Source organism: Ambystoma mexicanum, chromosome 11 (genome assembly GCF_040938575.1).
Source record: "Ambystoma mexicanum isolate Mex_15411 chromosome 11, UKY_AmexF1_1, whole genome shotgun sequence".
NCBI lineage: Eukaryota > Metazoa > Chordata > Amphibia > Caudata > Ambystomatidae > Ambystoma > Ambystoma mexicanum.
This window is the reverse complement of record NC_090934.1, coordinates 873,055,955-873,075,075: the sequence shown is the minus strand read 5'-3', so window position 1 is coordinate 873,075,075 and position 19,121 is coordinate 873,055,955. Positions and strand designations below refer to the sequence as shown.

Genomic DNA, 19,121 nt, shown 5'->3' with positions numbered 1-19,121 from the left:
GTATGTCTGTACGTCCATCTTTGAGAGGTAATAAAGCTCCCGCTGGCAATCTTCCTCTGCATTTTGTGTACCTCAATGAGTCAGACCCTTGGATATGTCAGTCCTCTCTCTAGCAGCTTTTCTCTCTTTTCTCCATCTACCTCCACAGGTTGGTCTCTGGCTAGCTATTTGTAACCACATGAGCATGTCTACTACTGCTTAAAAATGTCTGTCAATCTCTTGCACTAAGACTTCCATGGGTTGTTCTCAAAGGGCTGTCACTTTTCCCCTGGATGTCTTAGTCTGTGTCTTCTATCGGTTGGTCTCTCTAGAAGTCTTCCTGACTATGGCTTCTTCGGTTGGTCTTTCAAGGACATGATTGCTCTCTGTAAATCTCACTCTATTCCTCCAGGGATTGTCCTCTGTGACAGTCATTGCTCTATTCCAGTTTTAGCCCCTTTAATTCCTGGCATTCTTCCTCTCTTTAACTCTAAGGTTCAGTCTCGCTTACTGTAGCTCTTTCTAAACCACAATGGATTTGGTTCACAGGCCTCAAATCTTGGGTTGTATATTCCACACAGTGATCCAGTACAGCTTCACAACCATCTTTGTGGCGGCCTTCCCATTGGCTCCGCTGCTGGCCTTCCTCAACAACATCGTGGAGATCCGCTTGGACGCAATAAAGATGACAAGACTGCAGAGGCGCATGGTGCCCAGGAAAGCCAATGACATGGGTAAGAGCAAGGAGTGGGCATCATCTGTTAGGAAAACAGCAAAAGTCCTAGATTGGTAAAGGGTATCCTTTGTGGTATGTCCTTTGTAGCAGTAACCAATGTCCTTTTTCACCCACTGACAGTATGTTGCTTATTCCCAGACAGTATCATGAATTTTCTCCCTTGTGCATGCATTACCTTTGTGGGTCCATGAACCACTCCCATTATATTTAATGCCCCTTACCCTTTCATCAATGGTCTTTGTTCTCCTTTTTTTATTTTCAATGTTTGCGGGGGGCTGTGTTGGACAGCATCAATGATGAATATGCAGTGTTCGGCCTGGAGAGCGATCACCAGATGAAAAGTTCACTCACCTGTGCAATCCCTAAAGGATCCACTCTTTCTCCTCTCCTTTTCATTGCCTACCTGCTGCCTCTCACCAGGATGATCAAAGAGTTTGGCTGGGTTTTCAGATAGATGAAAATGCTGATTGTAACCATGACTGTGCCATGAGGGACATGGCAAGAGAAGCTTCCTGACTGATGGAAGTCCAAGCTTGGATGGAACAGAACTCACTGTGTTTAAAAGCACACAAAATAGAGGTCCTCTTTCTGGGTCTCACCTTTGTCTGGCTAGAACAGTTGGGGAGGGACCCTAAAGTCTGTCCTGGGTGGTTGGAGAATTGGAGTCCTTTTTTAAAATTCTGCTCTGACTTTTTTTTGCCAAAGGTCAATGCCACTGAGAGAAGAGCCCATTTCTGGCTTAGCCTGATGGCCCAACCTTTTCTCTTGCCAGGCCCCAGACATCGGGCTCTTCTCATCCTGATTACTATCTCCAGGTTTCAATACAGCAATAACAGCCATTTTGAGCATATTAACAAATGTCTGGATAGGCTCCAACGGGTCTAGAATTGAGCTATCTATCTGATATACGGCATAAAATGCAACAACCCAATCGCTCACTTCATATGATGTGGTATGATATGGCATTTATAACGCGTCTGTACACAAGTGTTTCTAGGCGTGACACGACAAGGAGGGGGAAACAGAGGGAGGACAATACAACAATCTTACTAGGCCTTGTGTCATTCAGAGAGCGAGTGGCTCAGTGTAGGTAATAGAAAGTGCAGCCAGTGGGTGCCTCATAAGTGCAGAGAGAAGGGACTGTAGGGTTACAGATACGGACCTCAAGTACTGGGGAGCCAAGAGGCAGTGCGAAGTGCAACTGGACATGCAGGGACCTGGGCCCAAGTTCAGAGGGTTGCCAGGAGACCAGTGCATGGACTGGGTTATCAGCATGGGAGAGGAAGAGAGGAAGTGAAGAAGATGGTCTTGAGTTTCTTCTGGAACCGGAGGTGGTTCTGCTCAAGTTTCAGAGAGGCAAGGAGGATGTTCCAGAGGAAGGCCCCAGCCGAAGAAAGAGATCTGCCCCCAACTCTCTGCTTGGAAAAGCAACTGACCCTCAGAGAGTTGGAGGCGGATGAGCGGAGGGCTCGAGAAGTGAGATGTTTTGGAAGAGAGCTTTAGAGGTAGTGTGATCCCAGTCCCCAGAAAGCCTTGTGGACGATGCCAGGTGTCTTGAACTAGATCCTTGCTGCCACTGGGAGCCACTGAAGAGATTTCAGTGCTGGAGAGATATGATCCCTGGGCTTGAGGCCAAGCACAAGTCTCACAGTCCTGTTCTGGATAATTTGTAGAGGATGGAGAGTAGAGGCAGGAAGATTTAGAAAGAGGATGTTGCAGTAATCCAGCCTAGAGAGGACTAGAGCTCTGGAGACAGTAAGCTTCTGGGGGAAAGTGAGGAAAGGAAGAATACCTCAGAGGAGGTGCAGCTGATAGTTTGACTTCTTAGAGACATCAGAGATGTGAGGAGAGAAGGAAAGGGTAGAGACGACGATGACACCAAGGTTCTTAGCCTCACAGGTAGGAGTATGAAGAGGGCCCAGAGTGGCCAGCCAGAGAGGAAGGAAAGGAGTAATAAACTAGGCTGGCTAACCACCCATCAGCCAATTATGCCAAATCCGGCATGCTTTGCTGAAAATGTATGAGAGGTCATGGCTCTGAATACCTTTCACAGCTGGTCCTTCTATACTGCCCAACCAAGGTCTTGTTGTTCCTGCAGAGAAATCCGTATTTTCCCATTTGAATCAAAACCTAAGAAACTTGAGGATACATGTTTGCAATCTTGTAGCATTGCTTTTTGGCATGATATGATATGGCATTTGTAACGCGCCTATACACAAGTGTTTCAAGTGTTTCAAGGCGCTACGAGGCAGGGAAGGGGGAACAAGGGGAAGACAGACAACAATCCTACTAGGCCAGGTGTCATTCAGATCGCGCAAGTGCAGGGGTAGGGGGAAGGGAGAAAGTGCAAGGGGAGGGGAGGGGGGGGAGTGCAGTACAAGGTAAGTAGAATAAAATAAATAAAGGGCCAGCTGGTGGCAAGTGCAAGGTAAGTGCAGACAAGTGCTGGGAACGGGGGCTGTAGGGATACAGAGACAGTCCCGCAGTGTTGGGGTTGTCAGGGAGGCAGTGCAAGTGGAGAGTGGCTGGGCCCAAGACCGAGGTCGGCGAGAGTGGCCCAGTTGCAGATTCGGTGCTGATTCAGCAAAGAATTAGCAGGGGAGAGGGAGAGAGAAAGCAGAAGCAAAGAGGAAGGTTTTGAGGTGCTTCCGGAACCGGAGATGGTTCTCCTCAAGTTTCAGGGAAGCAGGAAGGCTGTTCCAGAGGTAGGCCCCTGCCGCAGAGAGAGATCTACCCCCAGCTCGTTGCTTCGAGAAGCGGCTGACCCTGAGGGAGTTGGAGACGGATGAGCGAAGGGCTCGGGAAGGAAGATATTTAGGAAGAGAGTTGAAGGTATTTAGGCCCCAGGCCCCAGAAGGCCTTGTGGACAATGCAGAGGGTTTTGAACTTTATCCTCGCAGCCACTGGGAGCCAGTGTAGAGACTTCAGTCCTGGAGAGATACGGTCCCTGGGCTTGAGGCCAAGGACAAGTCTCGCAGTTCTGTTCTGGATGAGTTGCAGAGGGCGGAGAGTGGAGGCAGGCACATTAAGAAAGAGGCTGTTACAGTAGTCCAGCTTTGAGAGAACCAGGGCTCGTGAGACAGTGAGCTTCTGGGGGAAGGAGAGGAAGGGAAGAATACCTCTGAGGAGGTGCAGCTGGTAGTGTGACTTCTTAGAGACGTCAGATATATGAGGAGAGAAGGAGAGTGTGGAGTCGAAGTTAACCCCGAGGTTTTTTGTCTTGCAGGTAGGAGCAGGAAGAGGGCCGGCCAGAGAGCGGCAGGGAAGGAGGGAGTGGGTGTACCGATGAGTAGAATCTCAGTCTTACTGGCATTAAGGCAGAGGTCATTGGCGGCACACCATTCCTGGATAGCAGACAGACAGTCAGAGATGAGGGAAGGAGAGGAGGAGGCCGAGGGTAGCCTGAAAATGAGCTGGGTATCGTCCGCATAGCACTGAAAGTTGGGGCAGAGAGCGGCGATGCGGTGGGCAAGGAGTGCCAGGTACTGGTTGAACAGCCAGGGGGAGAGATCTGATCCCTGGGAGACACCACAGGTGGAGAAAAAGATGTCAGAGAGGAAGGACCCCAGTTAGACCTGGGAGGGTCGATTGGAGAGGAAAGAGGTCAGCCACGCCAGAGCCTGACAAGTGATACCCAGGTTATCACGGAGACGGTTGAGCAGGATGGCATGGTTGACAGTGTCAAAGGCAGAAGAGAGATCGAGCAGAATGAGAACACACGGAGTGTTGGAGTCAAGGTTCAAGAGTAGGTCCTCACGGATGTTCTGGAGAGCAGTTTGCGTGTGTCATGATGCCCGCTCCCGGGGAGCCGGTTCAAGCCCTACATCCCCGAAAGTGGACATCCAGTCCCCAAGGAAGGACCCAGCAGCCCCATATAGGGGCCCTTTGGACAGTGTCCTGGCGCCATAGGCGCCAGGCTCATTATGGAAGTGCTTGGGTGCACTTACCTGATGCAGACCATGCTGCAGGATCCCGGCCTCCTTGAGGCCTGAAAGGAACTACTTTACCTGTGGGACTAATTTACCATCCGGGCGTGGCCGGGGAAGGATACATACCTGGAACTTATTCCAAGGCTATTTAAACCCCACCCGAACAGCCACACATGCTTCGCGTTGTTCTGCATCTAGCAGCTGGACGCTCACCGTGTCTGCTCCTGCATCCTGACTTCTGCCAGCATCCTGGATCACCTGCAAAGGAAGAGAAGAAGAGAACAGAAGAAGGAAAAGTCCTTACCTGCAAAATCCGCATCCCGGAGACATCTCGCCGACAATCCTGAAAAGGAAGACTTATTTAAAAGCTCATCGCGTCGATCGCTGCAGCGCCGCATTCCACTCACCTTTACAGGGTGCCTCCAAGTTCAGCAGCGATCATCCGGATTTGCAGTCACGCCCCAGCGCCTAGGGAGAAAAAGACCAGAACAAAAGGTGAGAGAGAGAAGGGAATAAGGAAAGCTAAATCTCCATGTTAAGACTTACCTGTTGATTCATTCCCTCTTCATTTCGGGTCCGCGCCGCATCCTGGCATTTCCGGACCCCGGCCCCTAAGGGGAAAAAGAGACATCAGCGTTAATGAGCGAATTAAAAGACATTACCAAAAAAACGCTCATTAAAGACTTACCTGATTTCTACAAGGATTTCACCTCTCATCTCGGGTCGGTGCCTGTTCCCCGGCATTCCGTACCCCGGCCCCAATGGGGAAAAAGACACTAGCATTAGTACATTAATGCATGGACACAAGGGGAACCTCTTATCAAAAAACTTACCTGGAAGCCAAGCACGTTTAGTTCTCACCAATCCGAAAATCCAGTGAAGTAACTGGATACCAACGCGCCCCTGCATCAGAAGCAGTATGGAGAGCTCGTTCTTCCAGACCCTAAGGTGAGACGCTATGAAGAATCACAGAAGGGTTTCGAGGAGGGTGAGAGGGGAAAGTGGGAGGCTGATTGCATTACCCTGCAGACAGTTAATCCCCTATTTTCACCTAGAGAAGGATACTTCTGCGAGCCAACAAGCCAGATTTGGGGGCCCGGTCCAGTCCGTCTTCCGAACCCTGCGCATCACCTTAGAAGAGGTCACAACAGAGCGAACCAGGCCAGCGCCTCCGTGGGAGTCAGGTGAGCGTTACAGAACGCGAAGCCTTCCTACAAATTCCCACCCAGGCGCTATGGAAAGTTCTGAGACTGATCAGTTGGCCCAATTACTGGGGGAATTACGGGCCGAAGTACATGCTGCTCGTCAAGAGACTAATGCCCTCAGGAGGGAATTAATAATATCAAAGGAAAGAGCTGGCCCCACCCGAACGCTTTGCTGGGGACCCCAAACGATTCGCCGTATTCATGAATCAGTGTCGTTTGCACTTCCTATGCAGACCTGGGGCCTTCCCTAATGATCAGACCAAGGTAGCCTTTGTATTGTCATATCTCAGCGGCTGCGCTGCCGATTGGTCAGTTCCACTGGTTACTCAAGATGACCCGATTCTCCGTGATTTTCAAAGGTTTCAAGCAAGCATGGAAAGGTTATTTGCTCGACACTCTCAGGGGCAGGCTCTGGATGACGAACTTCTATCCCTGCGACAGGGCAATCAGGACCTCCTATCCTATATTGCAACCTTTAATAGACTAATTGTGGAAACGGGATGGCCAGAGGATAAAAGAGTCACGTTGTTTTATCGAGGCCTACGCAGAGAACTTAGATGTCTTGGCCCAAGTTGTAAATCCGCCCCAAGAATGCACAGAGTATATAGACTTAGTGGTCCAATTGGATCACAGACTTCAAAACAGAAAAGCAGATCGGTCCAGGTTTGAGAGCCGGGTGTTGGTCAAGACCCATGCTAATCCCAAGGGAGTTGATGTCTCTGAGCCTATGCAAATTGGAGGGGTTAATGGACCCTTAACTCAAAAGGAACGAGAAAGGAGGCGGCAGTTAAAATTATGACACTTTCTACGAGATTGCCCGGCAAAACCGCCCCGAAAGGCGGTAGGAGCCGCTGATAAAAACCATGAAGACTCTGTTTCGGGAAACGACTCTGCCCGACAAGTGTAGGGGTCCACTTGCCGAGCTTGAAAACTAACTCTCAGACCTCGCATTTCATTGTGCCAATGGTTCTCGTAGATCCAGAACAGCCTAAGCGGTTGCATGCAATAAAGGAATACATCGATAGTGGGGCTATTGGAAACTATGTGGATCGTGAATTGGTCTCTAGGATTAACCTCCCTCTCCGTCCTAAAACCAGCAAAGATGTCATCACCACAGTCGATGGAACTGAAATTGCCTCTGGACCGGTAACACATTCCACTACTGAGGTGACTCTTATTGGTCCCGACGGCCATCGGGAGGGTGTTGTGTTTGATGTAATCAAGGCTCCACAGTTTCAGGTTATTCTTGGAATCCCTTGGTTAGAGACACATAATCCTCGAATTGATTGGCGAGCTAAGAGAATAACCTTCCCGGATTGTATACAAACCTGCTACCCAGAAAACCTGAAGATTAATCTAGCATCTGTAACCTCTGCCTCCATGCAACTACCTCCGGAATACCAAGACTTTCAGGACGTCTTCCAAAAGGAACAGGCCAACACGTTACCTCCTCACAGATCGTACGATTGCCAAATCGATCTGGTGCCCGGTGCACAACCCCCTTGTAGCAGGATTTATGCCCTTACCGAACCTGAGAATCTGCATTTGAGACAATATTTGGATCAATACCTAGCTAATGGTTTTATTCGCCTGTCAAAGTCCCCGGCATCCTCGGCTTTGTTCTTCGTGCCCAAAAAAGAAGGCGACCTTAGAACTTGTATCGATTACCGCGCATTGAACCAGATAACAGTTAAAAACTCTCTGATCCCTGAACTCCTTGACCAGGTGAAGGACGCTTGCATATACACCAAGTTAGATCTCCGGGGGGCTTATCATCTGGTACGAGTTCAAGAAGGCGACGAATGGAAAACTGCCTTCCGTACTAAATACGGATTATTCGAGTACCAGGTGATGCCTTTCGGATTGTGTAACGCGCCGGCTGCCTTCCAATACTTCATGAATGATGTCCTTCGGGAACTCATCGATGTTTGTGTTGTCGTATATATCGATGACATTCTGGTGTACTCCTCTTCGGAATCTGATCACAGAAAACACGTCAGGGCAGTACTTGAAAAACTGCACCAACACAAACTATTTGCTAAATTGGAGAAATGTGTTTTCCATACCACAGAAGTCGAGTTTCTAGGTTTCATCCTGACACCCAAAGGAGTCCGAATGGACTCAAGAAAAGTGGATGCCATCCTCAAATGGCCATCACCTAGCTCTGTAAAAGGGGTTCAAAGCATGCTCGGCTTTGCCAATTTCTATCGCAGGTTTATCCCGGAATTTTCACGCGTGGTACAACCCATTACTGCACTCTTGAGGAAAAATAAACGTTTTGAATGGTCTGAAGAAGCCGAGCAGGCCTTTCAGGATTTAAAAGCTAAGTTTACCTCCACACCTATATTGAAACACCCGTGTCCAGATCTCCCTTATGTTGTCGAGACTGACGCATCCAGCCTAGCCATGGGAGCTGTCCTGTCCCAAAGAGATCCCGAAACCAACCAACTGCATCCCGTAGCATTTTGGTCCAGAAAATTCTCGGCACCCGAGGTTAATTATGCAATCACGGACAAAGAACTGTTAGCCATTAAGTCCGCTTTTAAAGCCTGGCAGCATTATCTGCTTGGCGCTCGACATACCATCACAGTGATCACTGATCACCGGAATTTACAGTATTTGAAAACCGCCAAGGCTCAGTCATCACGGCAGCTCCGATGGGCTTTGTTTTTCGCTGAATTTGATTTCGTGATTACCTATCGACCTGGCTGCAAGAATGGCAAAGCAGACGCCTTATCCCGAATTGGAATGGGAGAATCTGATACAAACTCAGAACCAGTACCAATAATTCCCGAACAGAGGATTCCAGGCATGACTTCGTTACAGACGCTTGAAGACATTCAAGCCAGGGTGAAACAACTCCTGGACCCTACAACCTTACAGGATTGGATACAAAAGGGATCAGACTTTATCATAGATAATGGTTTACCTTATTTCCAAGGACGCTTGTTCCTGCCACATAAGGAATTACACGAACTAGTTATTTCCGGTTATCATGATGCATTAATAGAGGGACACCCCGGTATTGCCAAGACAGAGGAAAAGGTGAAACGACAATTTTGGTGGCCCTCTTGGCGAAAAGATGTTAAATCTTTTGTGATGTCCTGTGGTGTTTGCGCCCAAAATAAAAGTCAAAAGAAAAGACCAGCCGGTCTCCTTCAACCTCTAGACATACCGCCAGCACCCTGTCACACCCTATCAATGGATTTTATTACGGACCTGCCTCCTTGTTCGGGGTACAATACTATTCTGGTAATTGTGGATTTGTTTTCCAAAATGGCCCACTTTATTCCTTTGAAAGGTTTACCTTCAGCTTCTGTCCTAGCCAAAGAATTCCTCGAAAATATTGTTCGGCTACATGGATTCCCATTTATACTAATCTCTGACCGGGGAAGCCAATTCATTTCCCACTTCTGGCGCAAATGTTGTCAAATGGCGCAGATCGACGTAAGATTATCGACCAGTCACCACCATCAGACCGATGGTCAGACCAAGAGGACAAATCAGACCCTTGAGCAATACTTGCGGTGTATGTTACAGCAATCTGAAAGCAACTGGAAAGACATTCTTTGGATAGCCGAATACGCATATAATAATTCGGTACACTCTGGAACTGGCCACAGTCCTTTTTATACTTTGTTTGGGCATCACCCTCGAACCTCAAACCTTGACTCACCTCAGAACCTCGGAATGCCTGCAGTAGAACATCTGCATTCTACAATTACCCAAGCCTTCAAAGAGGCAACTACGCATTCACTACAAGCCAAGAGAAAATACAAGGAGAATGCTGATCTACATCGGAGTGAAGCACCTCCGTATCAGATTGGGGATCAAGTGTAGTTAGTTACCAGACATTTACCACTCAAAGGGCCTTGAACTTTTAACCCAAAATATCTGGGACCTTATTCTATTACGGCAATAATTAACCCAGTGGCTGTTAAACTTGATTTACCAGCTAGTATGCGAATTCACCCTGTTTTTCATGTGTCACTTCTGAAACCAGTGGTACCCGGAACCCGACTACTCAAACCTCCAGAACCTATTTTAATAGATGGGGAGCCCGAATTCGAAGTGAAGAACATTTTAGACTCAAAAATGTTTAGGTCAAAACTGTTCTACCTAATTGATTGGAAGGGGTACGGACCTCAGGAGAGGTCGTGGGAACCCAGCGACCATGTGCATGCACCTCGATTAGTCAGGAGATTCCACCGACTCTTCCCAGACAAACCAAAACCCCCGGAGGGAACAACCTTGGGAGGGGCCTTGGGGGGGAGTGCTGTCATGATGCCCGCTCCCGGGGAGCCGGTTCAAGCCCTGCGTCCCCGAAAGCGGACATCCAGTCCCCAAGGAAGGACCCAGCAGCCCCATATAGGGGCCCTTTGGACAGTGTCCTGGCACCAGGCTCATAAAAGACATCAGTCCTGGCGCCATAGGCGCCAGGCTCATTATGGAAGTGCTTGGGTGCACTTACCTGATGCAGACCATGCTGCAGGATCCCGGCCTCCTTGAGGCCTGAAAGGAACTACTTTACCTGTGGGACTAATTTACCTTCCGGGCGTGGCCGGGGAAGGATACATACCTGATTGGAGGAAGGATACATACCTGGAACTTATTCCAAGGCTATTTAAACCCCACCCGAACACCACACGTGCTTCGCGTTGTTCTGCATCTAGCAGCTGGACGCTCACCGTGTCTGCTCCTGCATCCTGACTTCTGCCACGCCTGCCAGCATCCTGGATCACCTGCAAAGGAAGAGAAGAAGAGAACAGAAGAAGGAAAAGTCCTTACATGCAAAATCCGCATCCCGGAGACATTTCGCCGACAATCCTGAAAAGGAAGACTTTTTTAAAAGCTCATCGTGTCGATCGCTGCAGCACCGCATTCCACTCACCTTTACAGGGCGCCTCCAAGTTCAGCAGCGATCATCCGGATTCGCAGTCACGCCCCAGCGCCTAGGGAGAAAAAGACCAGAACAAAAGGTGAGAGAGAGAAGGGAATAAGGAAAGCTAAATCTCCATGTTAAGACTTACCTGTTGATTCATTCCCTCTTCATTTCGGGTCCGCGCCTCATCCTGGCATTTCCGGACCCCGGCCCCTAGGGGGAAAAAGGGCCATCAGCGTTAATGAGCGAATGAAAAGACATTACCAAAAAAACGCTCATTAAAGACTTACCTGATTTCTACAAGGATTTCACCTCTCATCTCGGGTCGGTGCCTGTTCCCCGGCATTCCGTACCCCGGCCCCAATGGGGAAAAAGACACTAGAATTAGTACATTAATGCATGGACACAAGGGGAACCTCTTATTAAAAAACTTACCTGGAAGCCAAGCAAGTTTGGTTCTCACCAATCCGAAAATCCAGTGAAGTAACTGGATACCAACGCGCCCCTGCATCAGAAGCAGGATGGAGAGCTCGTTCTTCCAGACCCTAAGGTGAGACGCTATGAAGAATCACAGAAGGGTTTCGAGGAGGGTGAGAGGGGAAAGTGGGAGGCTGATTGCATTACCCCGCAGACAGTTAATCCCCTATTTTTGCCTACAGAAGGATACTTCTGCGAGCCAGACAAGCCAGATTTGGGGGCCCGGACCAGTCCGTCTTCCGAACCCTGCGCATCACCTTAGAAGAAGTCACAGCAGCGCGAACCAGGCCAGCGCCTCCGTGGGAGTCAGGTGAGCGTTACACCGTGCTTCTGGCAGCTCTGAAGCCAGATTGATGGTCATGAAGACTGCCAACAGATTCAGCATGGAGGTTAAGCTGGGAGATGGCCAGTTTCTCCAGGAGCTTGCCCTCTTCGTTACCGTTGAGGTCCTTGTTTTTATTTGAGCGTGGTTACATTTTAATTTGTCTGCTTCTTTAGACCTACTGCAGGCACCAAGTGAACATTCCTTATGCTTTCATTGTGTGCTTTCTTTATAGCAGATATGCATTTTTGTTGTATTGTTATTCTTGGTATATGTATTGTGTATTATTTCTGCAATATAGGGAAGTGAATTTGGATTTATAATCTAAACTAAAACTAAACTCACTGCTTATTTGAACATGAATTTGTTCGCTCAGTGACACTCATTGTGAAGTCATATGAAATCTCTAGATGGCCATTTTTGATTGTCACTTCTCAATGATATGTATTGCATTTTTGAGGTCTTCTTAAACCATTCCTTAAAACCAACATAGAGTTTTGAATTTATTAAGTGTTCCTAATTGTGACTGTTTCACTGGACATTGCCTTAGAACAAAGGCAAGTTTAAAAGAAAACTTCCTATGGTAATCTATGGGTGGTGAGTATCAAATGGCCAGGTCTTGGGTCATTCCCTGACCCCTACAGTCATGCAGAATGTGGGTTTTGTTCTTTTATCTTCTACCAGGAAGTCCACTCTCAGGAATTACACCTTCACGTATGATTTAGGACAAGAACAAGGTTATTTAAGAGGATCTGAGTTGGACTGGAAGATTGTTTCAAAGATGAAGTTTGAATACAGAAAATCCCCCATCTCCTCTCTTAATACAAGGAGGAATGGTTAGAAGATGTAGCTGCGCTCTGCGGAGTGAGAGTGAAGGATGACATTCCTCTATTTTTTGTGAAAAATATTGTGGTGCCAAGTCATGGATGTATTTATAAACTAAGAAAAGTATCTTGAAATAAGTTATTTGGGAAATGGGTGGTGTGAAGGCATCATGAAGCAAAACAAAGACAACAGATTGAAATTTGTACTCGCTGTATATTTATTGACTTTAAAGATAGGGTGGAGAAAGGCCTAACTTGCCCTATGATTTTCCTACCTAAAGGAAACTAATGATAGTCTGTGTCAGGATGTTCAATTTAAGTTTCTGTCTGCGTCCGAAACCTATACTTGCCCTCCCAACTAACTGTATACAATGATTAGGGATGTTGGTCTCAAAACAATAGTGTTCAAAAGAAAGTTCAGCGCTTCTTCCAGCTCCTGGCTTAGGATCAGTTTCCCCTTCTCCATGTTGAATATTGTTCTCAAAGTCTTGGGATTCCCTACCGCAAGAGTTCAAATCTTCTTGCTTCCAAATCAACACAGTTATTTGGTACACTTCCCAAGTCAGGGTTTTCTTCCCCAATAGTTCAAACTTCCAGCTTTCAAAATTAACACAGTTCCTTGCGACCCTTTTCAGTCCAGGACTTATTTTGTCAGAAGCTCACAAGGTTCCCAGCTTTCAAAGATGCTACACTTCTGTTTCTTGTCTTCAGTTTATTTGGCAAAGATGTCGTAACCTATAAGCTGGCATTCAAATATGCTTTTATTGGCTTTTCACAATCGACACAGTTCTGTTTCTTAATTTCTGTTTCTCCAACCAAGATGTAGCAACACATGAGCTTGACTTCAAATATGCTTTAAATGGCTTTTTCCAAATGGGGCACTTGGTTTAGGCGGTCTAGGCGCAGTTGTCGGACCACGCAATCCACCCATTACAGGTCACACAGCCGATACTTCCATCAACACTTCTCTGAGCAGGATGCTTATTTGATTCGTCAGTGTCACAGGCTCCCATGGCTGCTTTAGCCAACATGCACTTTCTTATTCTAATTGGCTTTCCTCTGGCCCTTGCCAACCCATCTATGGCTCTTGCCAACACTGGTTTCTCTTAGTTGACCATGTCTCATGCACTTAATTAGTCTTGGTTATATTCCTCTGGCTCTAGCCACCACAAGTCTGGTTATCGCCAACACAATTCTCTCTTACTTTGTCATGCCTGGGCTCTCTCTGGACATTGTGCATCAATTGAGTGTGTCTTCGTACCTCCTTAGTACTCTCTTGACTTTGCCTTTACTTGTTTCACTTGCTGCACACACTGTACTTCTTCACTCTATTACTAAGCACTCCTTTGCTTTCGCTCCCTTCATGAGCATTCAACTTGTTTTGCTTCAGCCTTCACAAGTGTTTTCAATACCTTTTTATTCTGTGCGGTATTCACAATAGCTTTCTAAATTTAATCAAGCTGTACAGTATTCACAATAGTTTTCCATTCATTTTTACTCTGTTCGGTATTCACAAGTGCGTTCAATCCATTGCACTTCATTCGATTTGCAATCATTTTCATTCCGGCATTTAACTTGCTTTGCCTTTCACTTGGCAGCAGCAAAGGACTTTACTAAACGTTACGCAAGCTCTCTGGTCAGAGTGTATATTGGTTATTCACTCACTGGCCACGTATGGCAGCGTTCTTCCTTCTGGCGTCCTTGCAATGGGCTTCTCACGGCTTCTGCTGCTTCCTGGCTTCTCCGAACTCCGCCCTTCTCTCATGGTCTGCACCGCTCATACCGCCCATTTTTCTGACTGCACTCAGCAGTGGCTGCGGTCATGGGGAGCTCCACTGCTTCTCCCCTCCATACCTGCTTTGGCAGATGTCAGGATCCCTGGATCCTCCCACAGCCAGCCACGACTACAGTGTACCTTCTCCTGTACAGCACTGCTTCAGCCTCCTAGATCTCCAGCTTCCTCTCCTCTAGCCTGTTCCTCTTTCTTCTGCACAACAGTAATTTTTATATAGTTCAGGTGTGTTAAGTGACCCCATGTGTGAGTCGTTGAGTTCCCTTGCCTGATTTTGGAGGAGTCCATTACGCAGACATGCCTGGATGTTTCTCTGGTATGTCTCCATAGTCCTCTTCCTCGTCTCAGTAGCAGAGTGGTGTTTGAAATTGCCTGATTTAACAAACAAAGTATTTTCATCTCTGTTTTGACTCTGATATATATATATGTGTGTGTTCATGAAATGAGGATGTGTCCTCCCAGTTGGTCTCTTCATCGTCCCAGTACTAAAATGTTGTGTCTGGGGAACAGATTGAAAGGAGGAGAAGGGGTTGACAATATCCCACAAAGGATTTAGGGATAGAGGGCTCAGTGGGAAAGGGAAAGGGGGGATACTGTATCTCACCCAAAGACATCCTCTGCCCATTCCCCAATTTCCCTCCACCCATGTGATCCTCCCTCGCATATCCACCCCGATGGTCGAGATCCAAAAGCAATGGCCTTTCCCTGGCCACCTGAGAGGAGGAGTTTGCGAAAAAGAAGTAAATACGCCCTCAGGTTCCTCAGTCGCCAACAAAGAGACCTTCTTAAAGCAGAAGGACATCAGCAGAGATGAAAATTTAAATGATGGCTGCATTTTGCATGATTTGTAGATGGTGTACGAGATAGTTTGGCAGAGCTGCATATGATGTGCTGGCATAATCCAGATGTGAGTTTACCATTGTGCCCACCACTACGGCATGATCTGACGGAGGAAGGAATCAGAGGATGTGACGCACCAATCAAAGGCAAAATAAGACCGATTTTACTATGCTATTAATTTGTTTGGTTAACTTTAATTCTGTATCCCAGATGGTTCCCAAGTTCCAAACATTTTTTAGATGGTTGTGGAAAGGCCAAAAAGCCGAGGAGAAAAAGGATGGCGTGAAGGGTCCCTTCAAAAATGTTTAGGTCCCAGAAGCATAACCTCGGTTTTTGCAGGGTTGAGTTGGTCGAAAGGATCTTAGTGGCTGGATACCATAAGAAACATTTGGGTCCCATCTGCATATGAATTGGATGTTATATTTCTGGATAAGGAACATGAGAGGCAAGATGTATATATTAAAAAGAACAGGTAATAAAGAGAATGCCTGTATAACTCCACAAGCGACAGGGGAGGATGTAGAGGTAAAGGGACCAATTTTCATTGTCTGGTGTGCCCGAAAGGGAGCTCCAGAACCAGTACAGAATAGAACCAGAAACTTCGGTGATTTCTGAAAGCCAGCGCAAAATCATGGCATGATCCACCATGTCCAGACATATCTAACATGATCAACAGGGATAAATAACCTGGGTAGGAATAATGTAGGAGATAACCCCAGACTGAGAATAGAGATGTTTCTGTCCCATCTCTTGGGTGAAAGCCATATTGAAATTGGTCCAGGATCTGGTTGGTCTATTTGTAATCCATAAACTGGGGAAATACCACTTTTTCAAGAATCTTGTGAATGCAAGGCACGGCTATGGATCGGTAATGACCTGTCTCTTTAGGTTCGAGGGGTTTCTAAATCGGGGGCAAAATGATGGTGGTTTTTAGGTGTGAGGAATGATCCCCTCAGTGAGGGAAAGATTAACAAAATGGATAATGTGACTGGTGAGACCTGCAGCATGGGCTTGGGAGACAAAAGCTGGTAGCACGTCTACACTGGAGTGCTGGTTTAGCGTGTAGGTTTAAGTTTGCACATTAGGGAGAAAAGTGTCTCCTGTGGAAGACTTTTAAATATGAAGGAGGCAGTAGTTGGAGAGGTTAAAGAGGAATTCACAGATGTGTTGGATTTAAGATTTAAGTAGATCTTTTGAAATCTTGTCAATGAAGAATGTATTCAACTCATTAGCAAACAGAGTCGAAGGTTCCAATTTCTGAAGGAAGCACAGGGGCTGACACATAGTGAAAATAGAAAAAAGCTTGGCAGGTTTATTACTGGCTAGATTAACCTGGTCATCTAGGTAGATCATTCTGGATTTCGAGATCGCTTTTTTATATGCAGTAAGAGCTGCACATGCATCAATAAGATGACGACAAGCAGTTCTAGAAGGAAGGTAGTGAATGAACATCATCACAACTCAGTGATACAGAGAGTAGAACATCTGAGTTAATCTGTGGAAGTGCTCTTTTGGACCTGTGAAATTTTATTATGGCAGGGAGAATATTCTTAATACAGTTCATAGAATAGTTTGCAACACATCTGGCAAAATGATCACTCCAAGAGAAGGGAAGAGTGGAAGAGAGAGAGAGTGAGATCTACATCTCTTGATAAAATTACATCCAGGAAGTTGTCTTTACTATGCCTTGGTGGCCCTTGTGTGCCAAGAGGACCATGTGTCTGGGCAGGTCACGAGGACTTATCAACTGTGTCCCTCAGTCGTAGTCCTTCTGGTGCTATTGATAGATCCCTTTTGATTTAATCAGGGCTTGATATAGTGTTGATTCCTTTCCATGATGCATTTTCACTGATGTTTCTGGTTTGGGTCCGTTACTATCTGTAGGAATTCACCTTCTAGAGTTGCTTAAGGGGGATTCTATAGGTATGAGGGTTACACTGTCATGATCACGTGCTCACTTGACATGCATTGCATGCTCTTTCATCTTTGCCCCTTCCTGGCACTCTGCAGTGGTCGCAGAGTTAGGGTGCCATGACAGGTAGCCTGCAGGATTGCCAGCTCTGTTAAACTGGTACTAATCTTGCAACATCCTCTTCTTTGTTTAAGTCTGCTGTTCTGGGGATATCGTTGGCTATCAAAATAAAGGGCTTGTGGTTTGCTGCCATTTTGATTGGTTCGCAGCACACACACAAATGGAAGAACCAGTCTTCCCACAGTATCATTTATATTTCATTTTCTAATTATGAGTAGTGAGTCCAAATTTCACTTTTTCTATAAAAGCTGCCACAAAGCAATCGGGATCAAGAAGCATGCCAAGACCAGACATGTCTATTTATCCTATTTTCATGTTGAGTAACTGTTACAGAATGGGAGAAAAGCAAAGGGGGACAAAACAAAAATCAACATCTTCGGGTGTCGGGTGTCGTTTAAATCTCTTTTATTGTTTTTGCTTTAACCTCTCTTGAGAGGGCTGAGCTACTGTTCTTTAGAGGACTCGAGCTCCTGAGCCCATCTTTGTGTTAATTGTCCACTGTGGGGTTTCTACATTCCGTTGTGTGTTTCCTGGGTTCCCAAACCCTTTTCAGTTGACTGACCATTGCAGTTTCCCGGGTATTTTTAAATTTATAATTTAAACTTTGCTTTCTGCTTTTCTCTGATGTTTCTGGGCGCCAATCTGGGAAAGCTGATTAGTTAATGGCAGGCTTTCCAATAAAGGATTGACCTAGCTTCCCTAAAGTGGACGTTCCTTTCAGATGCTTGTACCACTCCCTGCCTCCAATTCTTTACTTAGGCTGATCTGGCCCTCCAGAACCTGTCTGCTCTGCCATCCGGGCATTACCTCTGGTACCAGTTCTAGCTCTACCATCAAAGGGCCTCCCCTGCAGACCTTCCCCTTAAGATGTTCCCAACCAATATCTTATCTTCCCAAGTTCACAGAATGTCTTCCAAGTTCTCTCTTATGTGTCTTCTCACTCTGATGTCTCTTTGACAGAATTGTGCCTCACACTTGTAAAAGAGGTCCACAGAGCTGTCCTCCACTTCTTCCTTTATTCCTCCAGCCACTTTCTTCAAAGGATCAACTCGTGTCTCAAAATGTTTCAGCTTTCTTTCCTCACTTTCTACAACCATCTCCTTGACTTTACCAACCACCTCCACAATGTGTATTCCTTATTCTATTCAATGTTCCCACCCATCTCCTTCTCTTTACCTTCCTCCTCAAGATGTTCTTCTCTTCAGTACCTCCACTCCCCTCTGTCCCTTTAAGAACCATCTTCTTTTAAATATGTTTCACATCCTTCTTCTCAATTACTCAAGCCTCTTCCTTTGCCACCTCTCTTCTCCACTTCCTCCTTTAACCCTGAAAGCTCTCGCAGGACAAGGCCACGGTGTTGAGTGACGCAGATGCGCAGGAGATGCTGCCCGACTATATGTAGCATGCTTCGCTATGTCCATGCTACCGTGCCTATAAGAACTGAGGTACGGACCCTCTGCGGCAAAGGCCTCGCAGGACAAGGTCGTGGTGTTGAGAGACAGAAGTATGCAGGAGACGCTGGCCGACTATATGCAGGTGTTTGGCTTCAATGAGGTAGCGGTGCAGATTGTGAGTGCAGACAACTTCACCCTCCTTTCCACTGCCGCAAGGTAGGAAGTTGCGTGGAGAGTTAGTTTAGTTTAGTTTAGTTTATTAATTTGTATAGCGCGCCATACCCTGGAGTATCAGGGCGCAAGCGAACAAGGATATGCTCAACTTAGTTACAGGTACATAGAAATGGGGGTACAAAGATGCGCTGAGCTTGGTTACAGATATGCTCAGCCATTGCAAGTACAGAAAAAAAGCCAGGAAGTGTAGACATAGGCAATATTACAGCAATCGAATGTGAACAGGGAGACATAAGCAGAATTATAGCAAGCAAATATGAACAGGGAGAGATCCAGGACAGGGGTGCGAGGAGCATGCTCCTGTTCACGTAATATATAGTTATATACAGTATTGTACAATGTGACAAGTGGACTAGTTAGTTGTCATTGGCTCTCAGCCACCTGGTGAGGTTTTGTCTGAATTTAGCAAAAGGCTGAGGTTCTCTGACGTCATGGGGGAGGGAGTTCCATAGCTGCGCCGCCTTAACCGGGAAGC

At 46.7% G+C, this 19,121-nt stretch overlaps 1 protein-coding gene across 5 annotated transcripts in view; it reads left to right on the top strand.

Annotated features, from left to right (window-relative positions):
* Positions 1 to 19,121, top strand: part of ANO9 (anoctamin 9) — a 640,562-nt gene that overhangs the window by 553,569 nt on the left and 67,872 nt on the right. For all 5 annotated transcript variants that reach the window (XM_069623932.1, XM_069623931.1, XM_069623929.1 and 2 more), the window contains one exon: positions 561 to 713. In XM_069623932.1, coding sequence (XP_069480033.1) covers positions 561 to 713 — 153 coding nt within the window. The remainder of the gene's footprint in view (positions 1 to 560; positions 714 to 19,121) is intronic.